The following is a 22,188-nucleotide window of genomic DNA, read 5'->3' on the forward strand; positions in this document are numbered from 1 at the left end:
AATAAATTAGTTATAGTGAGTGACATAGCCTATAACCCCAGCACTTGTTCAAGGTCTATACAGACATTCGAACTAACGTCCAGTCAAAGATGTTCAGATGCCGGACACATATGTAAACATGCTCAACATAAACATATTGTTAGTAATCATACATTAAAAGAAGATAATTTCACATCTCTTCGAGAATAGCCCGAATCTACCAGGCTAACCATACAGCATGTGAAGCAAAGGAAACTGTTAGAGCAGATGAGAAGGCAAAGAAAGGAAGACAGCTTGGCTGTTTCTCAGGAAACCACTCTACTTTTAACATAAGGTCACTGTTTACCCAAATGAACTGGAAACTGTCTACAGAAAAACCTGCACACTGATTGTATCAGCTCCAGTCACAATTGCCTAAATATGGAGGCAGCTAAGACGTCCTCCAACAGGCAAACCGATAAACTGGTAGCTACACGGTGGCATAATTTAAGTAAAAAGTAAATCATCAAGACTCATTAGGACATGGAAGAACCAGAAATGCATGATAAATGCAGCCAGTCTGAAAAAACTATATACTGCAAAACGCGACTACATGACATCCTAGTAAAACAAAGCTACAGAAAAAATGTTTATTGATTACGTGTGTGTGTGTGTGTGTGTGTGTGTGTGTGTGTGTGTGCGCTCGCGCGCGCCTGAGTGTCTTATATTGTAGTGGACCGGAGGAATTAAAGGCAATGAAAATATTCTTCAGGATGCTAAAAGGGAGATACTAATATGTATTTGTCAGAAATATTAGACCTCACCAAGAATGGACTCTATGGTAACCACGGACTTTAGATAATAATGTAGCAGTATTGTTTCATTAAGTGTAACAGAGTTGTCGTAGGAATGTAAAATGTATTTTTGCAGGCACCCAGGCGTGCGTGGCTTCTTCACGAAGTGCTAGTCAGCGTGGCCACGCCCCCTCGGGACTAGACAGCCACAAAGAGCATCGATGTTAACCGATGCCGGAGAGGAGGCCCACTCAGCCAGGAGAAACCACAGGCGGCTGGTGTCGCCTCTTGGTCCGGCCAGACCCCAGGCAACGCGGGCAGAGCGGCAGGTATCGGCTGTCAGGCGTGGAGCCAGCACACGTGCAAGCGCGGTGCCTTGCCTAGAGCTCGACAGGGCACCATCAGGGATTGGAAATCGGCTGGAGCCAGAGAAGTACCTTCCACATTGCAAACTGCGAATCGAGCCCATCTCCCACCCACATTCTCTCAGGGCAAGCCCCACAGCGCCATCTGGCGACCGCAGCAGGCCGGAAGCATAGGGGTGGACCCCCGACATGCCCCGCCCCCGTTCCGGCCAATCGGAGCACGCGGCTCATGAATAGTGAGCGCGCGGCGCCGCCCCGCCCCGAGACCGCGGCACCGCCCGCTCGCGCAGACCCCGAGCGTGGCCGCAGCGAAGATGGCGACTGCCATGTACTTGGAGCACTATCTGGACAGTAAGCACTCTGGCCGAGCCGCCACCCGCGCGGGTCCGCGCCGCCGCCGCTCTCGGCCCATCGCGAATCGTTCGGGGCTCCGGGATGCGGAGGAGGATGGGGACAGATCATGGGGATTGTAGGGGGGGGTCTCACGGTCGGTCTGGGGCGGGGCCGCGGATGGAGGGCGTGGGGCGCGGCGCGGGGGTCCCGCCGCCTCCGCCGCGCCAATTCCAGGTGCGTCACGGAGGGGTGTGGCCTGCGGCTCAGCCCGCCTTCTCCGCTTCGGCCACACCCCTGACGCCGACCACGCCCCTCTCCCCTCCTCTCTACTTAGGACTGGGTTGCGAGGAGGTCCGCCTCTTCTTCACCTGCTGCTTGTGCTAAGATCGGTTGTAGAGAGCCAAAGCTACTGTGTTTGCCTGTGGAGCTGTAGGGAGGAGCTCTAGGCTAGTGGGGTGCGTTTTTCGAGGGAACTTGTGCTATCAAAGCTAGCCCGGCAAGGGAGGATGCCCTGTATAACGGGTTGACCTTTGACGTCCTGGGCATTGGTAACTCCGTTTATTTATAGACGGTGAGATTGGCTCCCGATAAAAATTAGGAGGAGGATTATTTCTCACTCTTTAGTGGAAGAATTGAAACCCTTTGGAGGGAGGTGGAAGAATTGAAACCCTTTGGAGGGAGGTGGAAGAATTGAAACCCTTTGGAGGGAGGTGGATCAAACCAATGGGGCGTCCATTTTCTACCTGGGCCTGGGCAGTGGGACTGCAAGGTGAACTTTTATTCTGATGTCCATCCAGTGGGCATTCTGATCGGTGAGTTCAAGGCGAGTTCATTTCACTGCTGGCATCGTGTGATGGTCCCTGTCTGCCCCCACCTACCCTGTGCCATTCACAACTCAATATTTCTCTTCAACTCACTGATTAATTGGAACACACGTTTTGTTAAATCTTTTTTTAAAAAAGATTTATTTATTTAATGTATGTGAGTACACTGTAGCTGTCTTCAGACACATCAGAAGAGGGCATCAGGTTACATTATAGATGGTTGTGAGCCACCATGTTGTTGCTGGGATTTGAACTCAGGACCTCTGGAAGAGCAGTCATCACTCTTAACCACTGAGCCATCTCTCTAGCCCTTGTTAAATCGTTTTAAAGCTCACAATATTAAGGCGTGGGGGTAAATAAAGATCCGGAAACTGCAGATAAGGGTCCCTCTGTCAGAGAGTAGAGAGGTCCACCAGGGGGTAGAAAGGTAAATACTGCCAGGGTCACAGGAGTAAAGCTGTAGACAGGAAGTTACAGGCTTAAAACAGCAAGTCTTATAAGATGTAGCCCTAAAATGCTGGCCTTGTGGGCTGTGGAGATACTTGAGCACAGAAAGACCTAGGGAGCAGCTGGAGCCTGCTGTAAACTTAAGGATTAAGACATAATCTGCACCAGGGGATGCAGGGTGGGCAGAAAAGCACCAGGGGTTTGATTGACAAGCAGCTCACTCTCACCTATAGGAACTGGAGGACTGCTCAGTGCCTCTGCTTGCCTTTCCAGTGCTCATGGCTGTGTGTGGCTAGAGACTGGTATGTTGGGCCCTGCTGAGAGAACAGTGTCTTGGGACAGTATGGTCTGCAGCTCCTGGTGTTGTAGGTATCTGGACAAAGTTGAAGAGATCAAGGAGGACCCAGGTTCCGGCTTGAGCTTTGGAGGATGAAGTTCACTGTGTGTGGCCTAGGGGAGAGGGAGGGTGTGGTTCAGGAGAGGAGTCTCAGCTGTCTTCTCTGCCTGCTGGGAGCAGGTTTCTGTATCCTCCAACTTCTGGTGCTTTTGAAACTGTCAGCCTGCTGTGCTCACTGTTTGGTGCCCCCTCACCCCTACAAGGTCTTAGTCACTTTTGGTCCCCAAACTAGAAGAGAAATAGATGAAGGGCAGGCTTTGGTGTAAAAGAGATGTTTTTTTTGTTTGTTTGTTTGTTTTTTCTTTTTTCTTCTTTTCGGAGCTGGGGACTGAACCCAGGGCCTTGCACTTGCTAGGCAAGTGCTCTACCGCTGAGCTAAATCCCCAACCCCAAGAGAGATGTTTTTTAAAAAGGTATATTTTATGTAAATGGGTGTACCACATGTATTCGGTGCTCACCGAGGACTGAAGAGGGCATTGGATCCCCTTGAACTAGAGTTACAGATGGCTGTGAGACTTTCCTAGGTGCTGAGAGTTGAACTTGAGACTACTGGAAGAGCAGTAAGTGCTCTTAACAGCTGAGCCATCTCTCCCATCCCTGGAGGCAGGTTTTGTCTTACTGAGCAGTACAGCGACTTCGTGTCTCTTTCAGGCATTGAGAACCTTCCCTGTGAGCTTCAGAGGAACTTCCAACTGATGCGAGAGCTAGACCAGAGAACAGAAGGTGGGTATAACCCGAGCTGGGTTTTCACCAGAGAGACAGGAGAGGACATGGGATGCCGCAGGGCCCTGAAGGGACCTTGTTTAGTGGAGAGCTAGCATTGCACAGTATCTTGGAGGGGGTGCTGGTCCTTTTTTTGTTTTTTTCTGTTTTTCACGTAGCCCTTGCTAGTCTGGAGCTGGCTGTGTAGACCAGGCCAAGCCCAAACTCAGGGATCCACTTGCCCCTGCCTCTGGAATGCTGGGATGAAAGGTGTACACAACATGCTTAGTTTAGGTCCTTTTTTGTGTTTGTTTGTTTTGAGACAGGGTCTTATTCTGTAGCCCAGGCTGGCCTTGAACTCTCAGTGCACCTTCCGTAGCTTTCCAAGTATTTGGGTAAGGAGGTGGAGTGCTGCTACTTTTAATTTGGACTTAGTTTCTTGCCTTTTTTTTTTTTTTTTGGTTCTTTTTTTCGGAGCAGGGGACTGAACCCAGGGCCTTGCGCTTCCTAGGTAAGCGCTCTACCACTGAGCTAAATCCCCAGCCCCTTGCATTTTTTTTTAAATCTCTCTCTCTCTCTCTCTCTCTCTGCGTGTGTGTGTGTGTGTGTGTGTGTGTATGTATGTATGTGTGTATGTGTGTGTGTGTATGTATGTGTGTGTGTATGTGTGTGTATGTGTGTGTGTATGTGTGTGTATGTGTATGTGTATGTGTGTGTATGTGTGTGTGTATGTGTGTGTGTGATGTGTATGTGTGTGTATGTGTGTGTGTATGTGTATGTGTGTGTATGTGTGTGTGTATGTGTGTGTGTATGTGTGTGTATGTGTGTGTGTATGTGTGTGTGTGTGTGTATGTGTATGTGTGTATGTGTGTGTATGTGTATGTGTGTGTGTGGGGGGGGTGGGTGTGGGTGTGGGTACGTGCTTGCTATAGCATATGTATGTAGGTGTGGGAGGTACGCACTCTTGCTGGGCATGTGTGTAGGGTCAGAAGGCAGCCTTGGCTTCAGACCTCATCTTCCATCTTGTTTGAAAGGGAAGGGCTCTTGTCATCTTCACCTATACCAGACTACCTGGGATTTTCCGGTTTCTGCCACCCATCTCCAGTAAGGACACTGGAATCACAGAAGCACGTGCTAGCACCGCTAGCTGCTAAGTGGGCCTAGAGGCTCTAGAGGATTCAGGCTTGATGCTCTCGCTGCCTCTGAGACATCTCTCTCCCCAGCCTAGTTCTTGTAGCCCTGGCTGCCCTGGGTCTCACTCTGTAGACCAGGCTGGCCTCGAGCTCAGATCCACCGTCTCTGCCTCCCGGGTGCTGGGATTGAGTGTGGGTGCTGCTTGGCTGTCTGCCGTTCTTGCACAGGTTCATGTCTCACCTCCTCCACGACTGTCCTTTGCAGTCAGCGTCTTTGTTGCTTTCCTCTTAAAGTTTTCTTCTCTTTCTGCACTGTTTATAAGCTGAGTACTCCTTATCCAAAGTGCTTTGGGCCAGAAGTATTTTGGGTTTTTATGTTTTTCACTTTTGGACTAGGTAGTGAACTATCTGGGGAGTGCAACTCAAGGCTAAACAAGCCAACATGTGTGTCTGGAAGGCAATGCTATGCCATTGCTATTGATTTTGTGTGTGAACTAATGCTTGCACTGAACTGCGTGTTAGTGGCCATCCCCTGAGTCAGGTGTGGGCTCTTCCATTATGGCATCCGGTCAGCGTTCAGACGGTTTGCATGGAGGTAGAGAGATGCTCAGCAGTTAGGATCCAGTACCACGCATGCTCCACACGTGAAAATCATATGCTTTTCACAGCCATGTGTCGTGCCAGGTCTGAGGGACAGGCATGCACACAGTAAATCTACATGCATGCAGGCAAAACATATACATGAAATAAAAATAAGTTTAAAAAATTACAGGTGATTGGGAATATTCTACCAATGTTTGAAAAGGTAGTAATGTTTTGTCTTTTGATATTTTCATACGTAAAAACATTTAAGTATTTTTAAAAATTATTTTAAACATACTGGTATTTTGCCTGCATGTATGTCTGTGCACAGTGAAATGCCTGGTGCTTCCAGAGGCCAGAAGACGACATTGGATCCCCTGGAATTGAAGTTACAGACAGTTGCAAGCTGCCATGTGGGTTCTGGGAATTGAAACTCAGTCCTTTGGAAGAGCAGCCAGTGCTCTTAACCTCTGAGCCCTCTCTGCAGCCCCTGTTTCCATACTTAAGAAAAAAGATATTTGTTTATATCACGTGCATAATTGTTGTGCCTGTATTTGTGTATGTACCACGTGTGTGCCTTGGTGTGAGAGACGAGGGAGTTAACTCTCTAACTCACTGAGCTAGGGTTAGCATGGTTGTGAGGTGCTGTAGGATTAAGTCTCCAGCCCTGTATACATAAAACTTTTGAAAAAGGTTTACTTATTTTATGTGTATATGCCTGTGTATGTGTATGCAGATACCCATGGAGGCCAAAAGAGGGTATCAGGTCTCCTGGAGCTAGAGTTCTTGAGACTCTAGTGCTCTTAACTGCTGAGCCATCTCTCCAGCTCACTATATATATATATATATATATATATATATTTTTTAAATATTAGTTGATTTGTATATGTGTGTACTCATACATGTGCTTCTGTCTAGTGTACATATGTGGAGGTCAGAGGATAACTTGGGAATCTGTTCTTTCCAGGGATTGAACTCAGGTCTGGATGGCAAAAACCTTCAACCGCTGAGCCATTTTCACTGTCTCCCCTCTACCCCTCCTAATGGGGTCTCCTTGCCTGGGTTAGTCTTGAGCTTGCTGTGTAGCCAAGGCTAACCTGAGGTCCTAATCCTTCTTTATCTCTCAACTACTGGAATTGTAGACATGTGCTGTCCCTCCAGGCTTCAACTCCCTGTTCCTAAACCACATGCTCTTCACCCATCCTTCTTTCTTCCCCTCCCTCCCTCCCTCCCTCCCTGTCTTAGGTGGAACTCCCTGTGTAGACCAGGATGGCCCGGAACTCACCAGAGATGCTCTTGACTCTGCCTCCATGTGCTGGGATTAAAGGTGCATACCGGCACACCTGGCTTCTTCTTTTCTGAATTAGATTGTATTTGGTGATTTTGTGTACACGTGTGTCTGTATGTGTGTGTGCACTTGCAGTCGTCTCTGTGAGGTTTAGAGGACAATCTGTGGAGTTATTTTCTTTTCATCGTGTGTCCCGGGAATTGTACTCAGGTTGTCAGGTTTGTGGCAAGCCCCTTCACCTGCCGCTGTCATCCTGCTGGATTTGTTACCCTCTTGTTGCTTTCTCTTATTTTCAGTCAGTTCCAGACTGGTTTCTTTATGACAGTGAAAATGTGTTCTGCACAGCAATGCTTCCCTGTCTCCAGGGTATGGTCTCCTAGAGTCTCTGGTGAAGAGGATGTGTTTGTGGGGCAGCCCTGCCTTGTATTTTGAGACAGTGTTACTCTGTGTAGTCCTGGCTGTCCTAGAACTCACTCTGATGACCAGACTGGCCTTGAACGCACAGATCCTCCCCTCTCTGCCTCCGTGTGCTGAGTGTGCACCTCTAAGCCCGCTCTTATGGGAGTTTTCTGAGTAACTTTTCCTGAGAGTTACTGATAACGTTTATTTTCTCTGCATCCACTTTCTGCCCTTCACTTCCAGCCCCAGGCCGTCAGAGTGAGATCCTGCAGGAGGACCCCCATTTCCCAGGCTGTTGATGACAATGTGTTCCCACCCTTTGCCACTCTTGAAAATCTCTGTTTATAGTCTCTTTGGGGAACCCTAGTCCTTGGATCCCAGAAGTCTTCCCTTTTGATTGATTCCATTTGTTTTGACAGGGACAGAAGGAAAGGTAAACTTACCACAGAGGTTAACTTCTGGCGATGGCACTCATGTGAAAAAGTAGTTGTTTCAGCCTTCTCTTTGACTACTGTTCGTCCAGGTGTGGAATTCTGGGTCTTTACCATCTCCTCAGAATGTCGAGCTTATCACTGCTTCATCTCCTGACTTGTGTGCTGGTGTTGGGAACTCTGATATTGTTTAGATTCTGAAATTGAGCAATGTTGGTGCAGGGACTGGAGAGACGGCTCGGTGGATTTGTAGAACATCGGAGTTTGCTTCTCAGCAGCCCATCAGGAGGCTCGCTGTTCCTGTAATTCCAGCTCTGGGAGCTCTGACACCACGGGGCTCCTTGGTTACTCATGTGCACATACCCACACATGCACACATAAAAAACTAATAAACATGTGCAGACCTTTAATCCAGTACTTGGAAAGCAGCGGCAGACAGATCTCTGAGAGTTTGAGGCCAGACTAGTCTAAATAGAGAGTTCTAGGACATCCAGGAAGGCATAGTGAGACCTCGTCTCAAAAAACCAAACCAAACTAAAACAAACAAAAAAACTAATAAAAATAAATCTTTATAAGAATGAAAAAAGAGATGTTCTCTTTTCTTTTGAGATTTATTTATTTGGCTTTTTTTTTTTTTAAAGATTTATTTATTATATGTGAGTATACTGTAGCTGTCTTCAGACACACCAGAAGAGGGCATCAGATCCCATTACAGATGGTTGTGAGCCACCATGTGGTTGCTGGGAATTGAACTCAGGACCTCTGGAAGAGCAGCCAGTGCTCTGACCTCTGAGCCATCTCTCCAGCTTAGGACTTACTTATTTTATATATATGAGTACACTGTAGCTGTCTTCAGACACACCAGAAGAGGACATCGGATCCCATTACAGATGGTTGTGAGCCACCAGGTGATTGCTGGAATTGAACTCAGAATCTTTGGAAGAGCAGCCAGTACTCTTACCTCTGAACCATCTGTACAGCCCTTCTCTGAGATTTTTAAGTTTCACAGGAGCATTCTGTGGTTTACATTGCTGGGACTGTTTTCAGATTAGAAATGCTGGGATTGCCATGTACAGGCACATTTTAGGAAGGAGGAGACTTCCTTTCTTGGAAATATGATTGACATTCAGACAGTTATTAAGACGTTATAGATGAGTTCACAGCCACCGTTAGGCTAGCTTCTCTTTCCCACCTCTCAGATGGAGAGACCCACCATGGTACCTGGAAACCTTGTGACAGTTGGCGGTGACCCTGTCCTCCTGTAACCACAGATAGTCCCACTTCTCAGAGCAAAGAGCTGTATGTGACTCTGCCATAGATATTCATGGAAGCATGCAGGATGTTTCTATGTGTTTTGCTGTGTTGTTCACTCTTGGGTATGTGACGAAGTTGTACAACAGGAGCCAGGCAAGGTGACCCAATGGGTGTGTTGCTGTTCAGAAAGCACACAGTGACATGATCAGTGATGCCCCTGCCAGCTTCCTGGATATTCTTCCACTTGTCACCTGCCCTCATTAGATAAGAAAGCAGAGATCGACATTCTGGCTGCAGAGTATATCTCCACAGTGAAGACTCTTTCGTCAGCCCAGCGTGTGGAGCACCTCCAGAAGATCCAGAGCGCCTACAGCAAGTGCAAGGAGTACAGCGATGACAAGGTGCAGCTGGCCATGCAGACCTACGAGATGGTGAGTGCAGGGGCCAGCTGCAGCCTTTCTCTGCTGCCCTCATGCCCCCGAAGGGGAGAGCATGCAAGTGTGTAAGGGTGTGTGGAAGTGTGAAAGGGTGTATGGAAGTGTGTAAGGGTGTATAGAAATATGTAAGAGTGTACAGAAGTGTGTAAGGGTGTATGGAAATGTATAAGGGTGTACAGAAGTGTGTAAGGGTGTATGAGGCTGTGTAAGGGTGGGTGGCCGTGTATAAGGGTATATGGCTGTGTGTAAGGGTGTATGGCTCTGTATAAGGGTGTATGGCTGTGTGTAAGGGTATATGGCTGTGTATAAGGGTGTATGCCCCTGTGTAAGGGTGTATGGCCCTGTATAAGGGTGTATGGCTGTGTGTAAGGGTGTATGGCCGTGTAGAAGGGTGTATGGCCGTGTGTAAGGGTGTACGGCCGTGTATAAGGGTGTATGGCCGTGTGTAAGGGTGTATGGTCATGTGTAAGGGTGTGTGGACATGTGTAAGGGTGGATGGTCATGTGTAAGGGTGTGTGGACATGTGTAAGGGTGTATGGACATGTGTAAGGGTGTACGGCCGTGTGTAAGGGTGTACGGCCGTGTGTAAGGGTGTACGGCCGTGTATAAGGGTGTATGGCCGTGTGTAAGGGTGTATGGTCATGTGTAAGGGTGTGTGGACATGTGTAAGGGTGTATGGACATGTGTAAGGGTGTACGGCCGTGTGTAAGGGTGTACGGCCGTGTGTAAGGGTGTACGGCCGTGTATAAGGGTGTATGGCCGTGTGTAAGGGTGTATGGTCATGTGTAAGGGTGTGTGGACATGTGTAAGGGTGTATGGTCATGTGTAAGGGTGTGTGGACATGTGTAAGGGTGTATGGCCGTGTGTAAGGGTGTATGGTCATGTGTAAGGGTGTGTGGACATGTGTAAGGGTGTGTGGACATGTGTAAGGGTGTGTGGACATGTGTAAGGGTGTATGGACATGTGTAAGGGTGTACGGCCGTGTGTAAGGGTGTATGGCCGTGTGTAAGGGTGTACGGCTGTGTATAAGGGTGTACAGCCGTGTGTAAGGGTGTATGGTCATGTGTAAGGGTGTGTGGACATGTGTAAGGGTGTATGGTCATGTGTAAGGGTGTGTGGACATGTGTAAGGGTGTACGGCCGTGTGTAAGGGTGTACGGTCATGTATAAAGGTGTATGGTCATGTGTAAGGGTGTATGGCCGTGTATAAGGGTGTATGGCCGTGTGTAAGGGTGTATGGCCGTGTGTAAGGGTGTACGGCCGTGTGTAAGGGTGTACGGCCGTGTGTAAGGGTGTATGGAAGTGTGTAAGGGTGTACGGCCGTGTGTAAGGGTGTACGGCCGTGTGTAAGGGTGTATGGTCATGTATAAGGGTGTATGGTCATGTGTAAGGGTGTATGGCCATGTATAAGGGTGTATGGCCATGTGTAAGGGTGTATGGCCGTGTGTAAGGGTGTATGGCTGTGTGTAAGGGTGTACGGCCATGTTTTAAAGGTGTACGGCCATGTATTAAGGGTGTACGGCCATGTATAAGGGTGTATGGTCATGTGTAAGGGTGTGTGGTCATGTGTAAGGGTGTGTGGACATGTGTAAGGGTGTATGGCCATGTGTAAGGGTGTATGGCCATGTGTAAGGGTGTACGGCCATGTGTAAGGGTGTACGGCCGTGTGTAAGGGTGTACGGCCGTGTGTAAGGGTGTACAGCCGTGTGTAAGTGTGTGTGGACATGTGTAAGGGTGTATGGCCATGTATAAGGGTGTATGGTCGTGTGTAAGTGTGTGTGGACATGTGTAAGGGTGTATGGTCATGTGTAAGGGTGTGTGGACATGTGTAAGGGTGTATGGAAGTGTGTAAGGGTGTATGGAAGTGTGTAAGGGTGTACGGCCGTGTGTAAGGGTGTACGGCCGTGTGTAAGGGTGTATGGTCATGTATAAGGGTGTATGGTCATGTGTAAGGGTGTGTGGACATGTGTAAGGGTGTATGGTCATGTGTAAGGGTGTGTGGACATGTGTAAGGGTGTACGGCCGTGTGTAAGGGTGTACGGCTGTGTATAAGGGTGTCTGGTCATGTGTAAGGGTGTGTGGACATGTGTAAGGGTGTGTGGAAGTGTGTAAGATGTATGGAAATCTGTATCTAGAGAAGTTTGGAGCACCGACACAATGGGGTCTTTATCTGGGCCTCTTCCGATGACTTTTGTTTTTTGGGGGAGTGGAGGGACCTATTTGTCTTACTTGTTGGTGAAACCATGTTCTGTCTGCTTGTGTTTCCTTGAGATCCTGGGGCTCTAATCCAGGGCCTTTGCATGAGGAGCAAGGGCCAAGCCACTGAGCTGAACCCCTAGTCTTCTTTTTACTCTAGGTCAGATTTCTAAGTGTCCTTTTGCAGGTGGATAAACATATCCGAAGACTGGATGCTGACCTGGCACGCTTTGAGGCAGACCTGAAGGACAGGATGGACGGAAGTGACTTTGAAAGCACTGGATCGCGGAGCTTGAAAAGCAAGTTGGCTGACATTCTGTTTCCTAGTGGTGGCAGTTTTGAAGGCTCTTGTCTTAGTGTGTTAGGAACACAATGGTAAATGAGTCTGGGTGAGTCTTGCTTCACTTCGGTCTGTTCTGTGAGGATAATGGGGGTCTTCTTCTTCAGAAGGTCGGAGTCAGAAAGAAAAAAGAAGCTCTCGGGGCCGAGGCAGGAGGACATCAGAAGAGGATACCCCAAAGAAAAAGAAGCATAAAAGCGGGTAAGGGGGTTTTGTTTGCTTGTTGTTGTTGTTTTTTTTTTTTTTTTTTTGAAACAGGGTTTCTGTGTAGCCCTGGCTGTCCTGGAACTTGGTCTGTAGACCAGGCTGGTCTTGAACTCACAGAGATCTGCTTGCTGCTGCCTCCGAGTGCTGGATTAAAGGTGTGCACCACCACTGCCCAGTGCTTTCTTTTAAGATGACTTTTGTGACTAGATATAAAAGCTGTAGAGTGACCGTCTGTAGTGATCCCTTAGGGTGATTCCTTCCTCTCTCGTTCAGGCCGACGAGCCAGGGTCTGCCTGGTGCTCCTCTCACGCACCCTCCTTCAGCTGTCGTGGGAACTTGTCCTGGCCTGAATCAGGAGCTCTGGCTTCCCACAGGTTGCCTGTGATTTCAGTCTACCTTCCTTGACTCCAGTTCACACTGCCCACACTGCTTGTGGGTTGAGGGGAGGCTAGGTGTAAAAACAATCCCTGGTCTAGGTTCTAGAGCTGAGGGAGTTGTCACTCTGTGCTTGTCGAAGTGTAGCTCATTTAGTTCCCATATTCGATACATGTCCTAAGTGTAGATGGCTGCCACATGTAGGTCCTAAAGTGTCACGTTGGTAGCTGGACCACCAGTCCTGTCTAATCCAGCAGATGGAGAAACCCCTGTCCCACTACAGATCACTCAGCTTTCTTACTCCAGTGTCCTGCTGCCTGTGAGAGGTGGTTTTGAGCTTGGGGTGACAGCATCATGTCTTGGCTTCTCAGAACTCAGAGGCTCTGTGGCTATGTGCTTCTGGGTTTGCACAGACATTCCTTTTTTTATTTTTTATTTTTAAAAGTTTATTAATTTATATGAGTGCACTGTAGCTATCTTCAGAAGAGGGCATCAGATCTCATTACGGATGGTTGTGAGCCACCATGTGGTTGCTGGGATTTGAACTCAGGACCTCTGGAAGAGCAGCCAGTGCTCTTATCCACTGCGCCATCTCTCCAGCCCATTGCACAGACATTCTTGCTGCTGTCTTTACTGAGTGTTTCACAGTGTCCTCAGCATGAGGAGCCCAGAAGAGGGGTTTCTAGGTGGTGGGGAGACAGTGCCCACAGGCTGGAGCATCCTCCTAAGGCCTCAGGCATTATAACTGCTCCTAAAAGCACAGATGGAGGCAGGCTGTTTAGGTCTTCCTTTGATGGGAGCCATCATGTTATGCCTGCTGCTTGCTTAGGGGACAGTCACTGCTTCCAGGTTCATTTGCTGGGCTGGCTGCCGTGGTGGGGCATCTGGTCTGCATTGACTTTATATTGTCCCCGAATGGCAGTGCAGACACTATCCCAATTTGCACATGTTCCGACAGGGCAGACTGCTGGAACAAAGGGTGTGGTCAGGCCTTGACATCTGATTCACAGAGCAGCTTCCACAGAACAGGCATCCAGAGACAGCAAAAGTCATTGGAATGCTGGTCTTGCTGGATCAGGGTGTAGCTTGGTGTGGCTTCGGAACCTGAACCTTTCACTTGCCTATTGCTAACCTGGAGTTCTGCATAGTTCTGGTCCCTGTCTGTGTCTGGTGGGATTTTTCTTTCACGACCTGAATGAGATGGGCTAAATATTTCAGTTCCAGTTTGGGGATAGCTATCATTTTCCTTGGGGACTTGGAGCAGTGCTCAGTCAGGTTCCTGTGCTCAGTGACCACTTGGCCAGGTGATGGGTTTCACGGAGTTACTTTCCTAGGACTGTCAGACCATCTGTTTCCTGTCAGGGTCCTATAAGCTGAGGTCAATACCAACTCCTTAGCTGCCCCAGGGCCTCGTTTTCTGGCAAGCCGAGGCCTCCATGTGGGAGCAAAGGGGTCAGTTTCTTCTGTAGTCTCTTATTCTAAAGCTTGAGTAAGCAGCCCCTTCTGAGCTACCTGGATTGTTAGGGAATCGCATGGGTGGTTATATCCAGTATGAGCTTCCTGGGCACGTGTGGGGAGGAAAACTTAGCTAGCCAAGAGCCAGAGCAAGTCACATGCCCAAGGGACAGGGGTTACCCATGGGTCTCACTTCCTTGGTTGTCTTCTGTTTTTTGTTTTCTTTTTCAGAGACAGGGTCCTAGTATGTACAAGCTGACCTTGAATTTCCTTCATTGCCCCATATTTCCAAGTGCTCCCTGAAAGATGGGTGACCCAGTACCTGACTGACTGATCCTGGAGAGTCTGAGCTCTGGGTCACGTGATAGCTGAATGGCTGTGACTTGGGTTGGGCTTCCCATGGGAAAGTGCAGAGGTGGCCGATAGAATTGAGCCACAGCACAGGTGCACTGCTAGGCTTGGCTTGCTGCCTTAGAGGAGGCTGTCCACTGACAGCAGTGCCATGCAGAGACCACGGAGGCCAGGGGGCGAGGCACAGAATGTCACGGATCTTTTTTTTTTTTTTTTTTTTTGTTCTTTTTTTTCCGGAGCTGGGGACCGAACCCAGGGCCTTGCGCTTGCTAGGCAAGCGCTCTACCACTGAGCTAAATCCCCAACCCCGTGTCATGGATCTTTAAGAAAGTTTCCTGCTTCAAGGACCTCTTGGGAGTTGCTTAAAAACCAGTATTGTAGAGCACTAGTACTTGGACATGTTCTTGTGAGAGACATTTCTATTCAGAGACAGGCGAGTGGAAGCACGGGTTCCCTGCTAAGGAGAGGCCCCACTTCTAGAGCCCTGAGGTTTGGACTGGAGTGTAGATGCATACACCCATGCATATCTGCAGTAACTGCAAAGACCTGGGAACATTTGGAAATTTAGAGGTGAGGAGCCTGGGCGGCTGTGCCATGCCGTCCACCTGCCATTGGCCCCCATGGGTTCTGGCCACATGTATTTATCACTGTACATTCCTAGTTTAGGGGTGGGTAGGGGGAGTTGTAATACAGGCATAGAGACTATACTGTCTAGACTTCCCGATAGTTTACAGATATTTGAGTAAGAGTCAGTTCAGCTCTACTGTGAAAGGCAGTGCTGGACCCAGTAGGCAGCAGTTACAGGGGCAGGAGTCCCACTAGGCTACTGTTCAGAGACTCAGGCAGCTGCAGGCAGTAGGGAGTGAGCAGGGCAGTGTTACCCTGGTGGGCAGCTGGTAACATTGTAGTCATTGTAGATAGTTTCCTGGGAAGCTGCAAGCATCCTTCGTTCCAGGGTAGAAGAACCCTGGGTCACTGGCGGAAAGGCTGCAGTGTGGCCTTCCACAGTGGGGCCTTGTGTACTGTTTCCTGCCTGCCTCCAGGTGCCCTGTGGTCATCAGATCCTTCCTTTCCTGTCAGGTCTGAGTTTAACGACAGTATCCTATCTGTGCACCCCTCTGATGTGCTGGACATGCCTGTGGATCCGAATGAGCCTACATACTGCTTGTGCCACCAGGTGTCCTACGGGGAGATGATCGGCTGTGACAATCCGGATGTGAGTGGATTGTGAGGGATACATATACATACATACATACATACATACATACATACACACACACACACACACACATACATACATACATACATACCCACCCGGGGCAGATCTTGTAGAGATGGGTGGGTGCTGGCCTTTCTGCGTTTAAGGTGCAGGGTGCATGGTGTGACACAGGCTCTCCCCTTGCTTTGCAGTGTCCCATTGAATGGTTTCACTTTGCCTGCGTGGATCTCACCACAAAGCCCAAAGGAAAGTGGTTAGTATGGGGTGACTGCAGCCTTGGGCAAGTGTGTGTGGTACTCTGGGTCTTGTATGTCTCCATATTTATGCAACATTGGTCCCGGCTGGGGAGGGGCCATGTGGTGCACTCCGAGAGGGCGATCTGCCGCCCAGCTTACCTGGGTTTGTGTGCTGTTATTACTGGTGCTCTCTGAGAAAGAGCAGTTTGGGCTCCTCCCTCTACCCTGGTGTGCATCCAGTGTGCCATGCCAGGCTGCGTGCCGAACCACGTCCTCTTCTAGCTCCAGATTGGAGAGAGGTTATTTAAAAGAAGCCAAGGAGGTAAGGGTTTTGTCTCTGAGGAAATGAGGACCATAAAGAACAAGAGGAGTAGCTGTGTAATCAGCGTGCTTCTGCACCTCTCCGCCTCACAGAGCATAGGAGGCTCTGCATTCTTGTTCCAATCCTACATCTGGTCAGCAGTAAGCTAGTGTTCAAGATGTCCCCAGGGTTTTATTTGATTAAGAACCTGGTTTGGTTGACTTAAATATGGATGCATATTCTTCAAGTGAAATAGGAGGAACCGGGCCCTTCTCAGAGGTGCACTTGGAGCCTCTCATGGTAACATTCTCGGTGTATATCAGCCTGTGGCCAGGTTGAGAGTCAGCTGGGAAAGGAGAGTGCATGCTCTGCAATGAAGGCTTTCCTCAGTGCACAGATGATGTGTGTGGTGTGAACGTAATCCCACTTTGGGCAAACCACTCCATGGCTTCTTACCTCATGTTACAAGAACCATATGGCAGTCCTTTGGCTGTGCCTGTGCCTTGTGGGCGTGTGGCTGGGCTGAGGTGACAGTGGGCATGTGATAGCAGGCATGTGGCTGGGCTGAGGTGGATAGTGGTTACTCACCTGAGGAAAGGGAAAAGTGCAAGCGTGTAAGGCATGGGGTCTGACTTTGAGTTCATATTAGATGTGGTGAGTTGTTTGTAGGATTTCCAGGTGGGGGAGTCTGACTGCACTGGCAAAGCTGTTGGGTGCTACAGCTGCCTAATGTGCGGGGCCCAAGGGCAGATAGAAGAACTGGGGAATGGGGTTTCAGGGTGGTCTCTGTAGAATACCAGAATGGGTTTCCTCAGAGAGACACACAGCTTCTGACTGGCACAGTCACTGACATACTTTAGTGCAGGCCTGGGTGCTCAGTGTCTTAGTACAGAGGGAAGCGATGTTAGCTGTCACGTGTATTAGCATTGTCTGCTACATGGGGAACTTACTAGAATGTCCCTTTGGATCATGAGTAGCTATTATCTTCTTGAGTGTCCAGGAACATGAATCTCTGATGTGTGCTTGACTTGTGTCCTTGAACCATAGCACTGTATGACCTGTGTGACCCATACAGGCTCCAGGGCCCAGCGAACTGTTTTCCACTGGCTTACCAGGCCATATCTGCACATGTGGTCTTCAGTATGTCCTGTCTGCCAGCCAGCTATTGGTGCCAACTCTATAGTGGCACCTCATATTCTGCCCAGCCTTATCAACTTGATCCCAAGGCCGCGCTGACATGTATTAGTCAGCTTCAGAGGACGCTCAAACCAGTAGTTCAAATGCCAGCTTTCCCCAGAGCGAAGCCAGCCCCTCTTACTTGGTGGAGCTGTTCTCTGGTCCTTTCTTACCAGAGTGCAGCTACCCTGTGAGGTGCAGGAAGTGTACTGGGTGCCCTGTGTGCCAGGAGGAACGATGACCCCCGTGCCTTTCTCCTCACAGGTTTTGTCCCCGATGTGTTCAGGAGAAGAGGAAGAAGAAGTAGCGAAGCGGCCGTTGTCCGGACTGAAGAGCGAGCTAATATATTCTTCACTCATGTTGCAATATTATCTTTCATTTTAAAACTACCTTTTTTCGACTGATATTTAATAATTCAGTGGCCAGTTGTGCTTGTGGATATTTCCTAAAACAAGAAGCCACTGCACCGTTTGCACAGAACAATCTCACAGGGACTTGCCACAGTGACTTTAGGAGCAGGCTCCCCTATCCCGCAACCTCCCACACTGGGCATGGCCACACCACCAGTGATGTGGGTCAGTTTGGGCTGTAGGCACAGTGCATGGTGCAGGCTGGACGCATTTTAACCTGTTACACTGCCACTGCTTTGTGACTAGGGGTTGGCCTTGAGTGCCCGCGGTTTCCAGAACTGTCTGAGGCAGAATGGAGGCACAGCTGTTGCTCTGTGTAAAGCACCAAGCACTGCCCTATGCTGTGCTCTGACCCTGACTGGAGACCGGGGACTCTTGGCTAAGATACCTGTGATGTATCTGGAAGGGACCGGGGGCGCTTCCCAGGTGGAGGTGCCCTCCGTTGTCTTAATGCACCACCTTTTCCTGTGAACTTGCAGCCCTCCCTGGAGAGTGAGCTTCCATTAGCCTCGGACTGTCAGTTCCCACAACCAGCACTGCCCAACAGCGGACAGACAGCCAGGCTGCGCTTCCACCTCTCTGGGGATTCCCGCCTTTTTCTACTGTGAAGATGAAATTATTATACTAGCATGAAGGTCATGGGTCTGTGTGTCTGTGAGCTGATTCTGTCTACTGCGGGCTGATTGTACAACTCTGCTATGTTGCATCCCACTAGACCAGCAGCTTACGTTCAAGGGACTGATTATGTGACATGATTTGTGATTTCCTGTGCCCAATAGCAGTTCTGGAATGAAGGTAGGAAACTAGAGTGTATCTGTTGAACTGTCCACAAAACCAATGTTGAACTGTCTTGAAAGAGTTGGGGGATGCACACACAGGGCCTGCTGAGATGCATCTGTGGTGGCTCCTGAGGCGTGCGTGGCAGGATCCTGAGCTACCGTTGACTTAGACTAAGTTCTTCAGTAACCTAGGCTCTCTGAGAAGAATCGAGAGAGCCCGACCAGTTCCTGGCCTCACTTCAGAAAAAGACCTGCAAGACAGAGCTGGGTTATGCAATGTCTGATGTAAGGAGAGGCTGGCTTTTTATATAATGACAGGCACGCTGTTTTCTTATGATGGCCACAAACAAAGCAGAAGGGAGTTGTCTCTGCTCCATACCGTGTCATCATGGTGGTGTTCCTACTGGAAAGGATAGCCTGTCCTCGTGAAAGAGGGAGACAGGCGTGGCTTGTGTTTGTGCTACTGAATAAATTGGTCCGTGGTGACCTTTCCTGGGAAGTAGGTACCAGGCAGGTTTGCTGCAGTTGAAAGGCAGCAGCTACCCAAGCTTGTCTCTAGGCTAGGAAGAGCTTCTGGAATGGGGCTGGCATTCTTCTTGGGGATTCCTCTCAGGGTCAGACTAGATAGACATAACTTAGCCTTTGAAGGTTGTGAGGGTAAATTACAGGATCCACCTCCTTCCCCCCTTTAAGGACTAGATCTCATGTATCCTAGGCAGACTTTGAACTCACCGTGTGGCTGAGAATAACGCTGCTCTTTGATCTTCTTCACCTCCCAAATGCTGACGTTACAGGTGTGCACCAGAAGGTCTGGTTTTGCAATGTTAGGGACCAAACCCAGAACCTTTTTTAGTTTGGTTTTTCAAGACAGGCTTTCTCTGTGTAGCCCTGGCTGTCTTGGAACTCATTCTGTAGACCAGGCTGGCCTCGAACTCAGATTCTCCTGCCTCTGCCTTCCAAGTGCTAGGACGAGGGGCATGCCCCGCTGCTGCCAGCTCCAACCCAGAGCTCCGTGTGTTAGGCAAGCATTCTGCAGACTGAGTCACACCCCGGCCTTTTCTTTATTCTTTTACCATTTGTTTTCTTTGTTCAGTGCTAGGGGTCAGGACTCGTGCTTCCTTTTAATCTTACATTTTAGATTATTTATTTATTTATTGGGAAGCAGGGCTAGTAAAAGTCTAACCTTGAACTTGCAGTCATCCTGTTGGAGCCTGGGAATGTTGGGATTACGGACATGTGCCATCATGTCTGGACCGCTTTTTACAATTTCTGTAAGCACAGGAAGTTTTTAATCAGATCTTGCCTGATAACGCCTTAGAAGCTGTGTTGATACTTGAGACGCAGCCTGAGGCAGCTGAGTCCTTTGGTGATCAGGAAGAAGTGGCGTTTACTGGTGGAGGTGTTAGAGGCTGGACGAGCTCCGTCTCCCGGCTTCCCGAGGGCGGCTTCCTGAGGTCATGCTGGCTTTTCCCCGAGTTCTTCTACCTGGGGCCACCCTACATACTGGCTTCTGAACTTTATTTATTTTGTATGTTTCTACGATTATCTGCTTTTTCTTTTTGACAGTTACAGTGTCATGAAAATAAGATGCATATAGCTTGGGAAAAAAAAAAAACCAGACTTCATGAGTTTAGGGATTTAACTCAATGGTGGAAAACCTTGGCTAACAAGTGTGAAGCTCAGTGTGGCGTTGGCTGCAGGTGCACAAAGCTGCCTTCAAAAGTGGTGGCCTAGGTTTATCCCTGGCAACAGAATGGGGGAAAGCAGAAAGGAAACTCTAGGCCATTGCTGTGCTCTGCCGGAAGGCTTGTTCCCACTGTTACGTGTGAGCAAGGGAGGGTGTCCCAGCGGCTGCTCTGCCTCGGGTGCCGGGGAGCCCTGTGCGCACCACCCAGCCTTGTTCCAGAAGCCCGAGTGTCTCCATTGTTGGACAAGACTCTCATGCCTACTACCAAGACCTGGCTCTTGAGCTATCCCTGCTTCATAAACAGGAGTCGTAGGGTGACCCCCACAGGTCCCTATGGCAGCAGCTTTGCCTGAGCCAAGGCTGGGTCCTCCCTGTGTAATTCCCTTGTAAGTACACGAGTGTCCTGCAGAGAGGAGAGGAGTCATCTTCCTTGTTTCTTGTGCACATTATCAGTAGTTTCTTATAGAAGAAGCATGATGAATTAATGAAAAAAAAAAACAAACACCTGAGCCCCCAGAACTGTGAACATGTTAGTGGTGTGAAGGTCCAAGCAGCACTGACCACCTATCCATCAGGTGGGGTCGGTAGGAGGCAGGCTGCCCACCGTGTCTTCTACTCTGCAGGTTTGTGGATGGCTGGGGGAGTGGGTACCTGCTTGCTCCTGTGCACACAGCATCTTGCCTTCTCTCACCTGTCCCCAGAAGGCCTTGGCAGGGATGCTTCAAGCAATACCACCACCCAGAGAGCAACTCGTCCACGTGATCACGGTGCCAAGGTTGGCCCTGTTATGCCAGGAGGTTAGGTAGGTCTTCAGCATTTGAAATCAAACAGGAGCATTTGAGGTTTTGAAACCTTGTTTCCTTGGACAGAGATTGGTCTCCACTACCTGTGCCCAGAGGAGCTTTAAAGTAGGGGAGGTCTAAGAAGTGTCTTTTCTCTCAGAATGTGCGGTGGTGTTCGCTCTTGGCCACACTCCATCCATTGGATGATCCAGCTTTAACGTGAATGCCACATTTTATCTTCAAGGAATTATTACCTATTTCCCCTTTGTAAAGGAGAGATACTATTGTAAATCTTTTTATTAAATAATGTAAAGATGTATATCTGTATTTTTGGATCATGGATTATGGATATATTGTTTAATAAATAAAATATTTTTGGGAAGAAACATTTGAAAGTAGATCATTTTGAAAGCAGGCATGTAGATCCCTGTGCTGCCAGAGGTACACGTGTCTCACGGTCATTTACTCAGAATCGAGGGTGCCACAGAGGGACTTTATGGACCTAGGACCCTGAATTTGGTTTTGTTGGATATTCAGGGAGGTCAGTGGCCAGTGCTGGGTTTCCAGGCTCCCAAGGAACGTGTACGTGTGAATGGGAAGACCAGGGGCTGCTTTATTAAGTAGTACAGGGGCTGGGGATTTGTCTCAGTGCTAGGACACTTGCCTGACGTGCAAGGCCCTAGGTTTATCCCTAGCAGTGTGAGGGAAAGCAGTACAGGGCCTCCCCTGTCGTGGGAACCTAGACCTGGAGAAACCTTGAGAACCTTAGCATCCCTTTGAGAACACCCTGGTCTGGTCGGGCAGTTTCCACACACATACACAAAAAGGCCCCAACCCTGGGTGCTTAGCAGAATGTATTTCCCACAGTTCTGAAGGTTTGAAGTCAAGGGACAAGCAAGGTTGATATCTACTAAGGGCTCTGTGTAGGCTGCTGCCCTCTCACTGCGCTCATCTGCGGTACTCGTGGAGCTGGGCAGGAAGGGAATTCTCTAGCACTTACCTCATTTTGTAGCCTTAGCTGTCCTCAAATTCTCTCTGTAGACCAAACTAGCCTGTGATCCCAACATCTGGGGTGTCAGACAGGTTGGTCTCTTGGCTTTAAGTAGCCTAGTCCATATAGCTGGTTGCAAGCCAGGTGAGATAAAGGACAGAGCATGCCAGGCAAGTACTCCAAACTGAGCCACATCCTAGTCCCCAGTGGGTTTGGTTTTTCTTTTTTTTTCTTTTTGTAATTATATTTATGTACAGAAAATTTAGTGTACATTTAACCCAGCTTAGTGGCGAGTTCTTTAGCCTTTGCCTTTTCCAGCTTGGCAATGCAAGCCACAGAC

The 22,188-nt window shown here is 49.0% G+C and overlaps 1 protein-coding gene across 4 annotated transcripts; it reads left to right on the forward strand.

Moving 5' to 3' along the window:
- Positions 1–353: 353 nt before the first annotated feature.
- Ing5 (inhibitor of growth family, member 5) lies at positions 354–21,243 on the forward strand. 4 transcript variants are annotated; one of them, XM_063267473.1, is made up of 8 exons: positions 354–1,468; positions 3,770–3,841; positions 9,172–9,338; positions 11,727–11,838; positions 11,990–12,080; positions 15,348–15,483; positions 15,678–15,739; positions 17,464–21,243. In XM_063267473.1, the coding sequence occupies exons 1-8, from the start codon at positions 1,432–1,434 to the stop codon at positions 17,504–17,506; spliced, it is 720 nt and encodes a 239-aa protein (XP_063123543.1). In that variant the 5' UTR covers positions 354–1,431; the 3' UTR covers positions 17,507–21,243. The 4 variants fall into 4 exon arrangements, with proteins under 4 accessions (XP_063123543.1, NP_001381261.1, XP_063123545.1 ...); NM_001394332.1 differs by having other exon boundaries at positions 1,405–1,468; positions 11,987–12,080; positions 17,464–18,248; XM_063267475.1 differs by lacking the exon at positions 354–1,468 and adding an exon at positions 1,606–1,905 and having other exon boundaries at positions 11,987–12,080.
- Positions 21,244–22,188: the final 945 nt, after the last annotated feature.

The sequence above is a fragment of the Rattus norvegicus genome, chromosome 9 (assembly GCF_036323735.1).
Source record: "Rattus norvegicus strain BN/NHsdMcwi chromosome 9, GRCr8, whole genome shotgun sequence".
Classification (NCBI taxonomy): Eukaryota; Metazoa; Chordata; class Mammalia; order Rodentia; family Muridae; genus Rattus; species Rattus norvegicus.

Bases quoted from the DNA above. Each gene is read 5' to 3' on its own strand.
- Ing5 (NM_001394332.1), top strand. From the start codon at position 1,432: ATGGCGACTGCCATGTACTTGGAGCACTATCTGGACA. The intron at 1,469-3,769 runs GTAAGCACTCTG...TGTCTCTTTCAG, and splicing joins CTTGGAGCACTATCTGGACA to GCATTGAGAACCTTCCCTGT. The intron at 15,484-15,677 runs GTGAGTGGATTG...CTTGCTTTGCAG, and splicing joins TCGGCTGTGACAATCCGGAT to TGTCCCATTGAATGGTTTCA.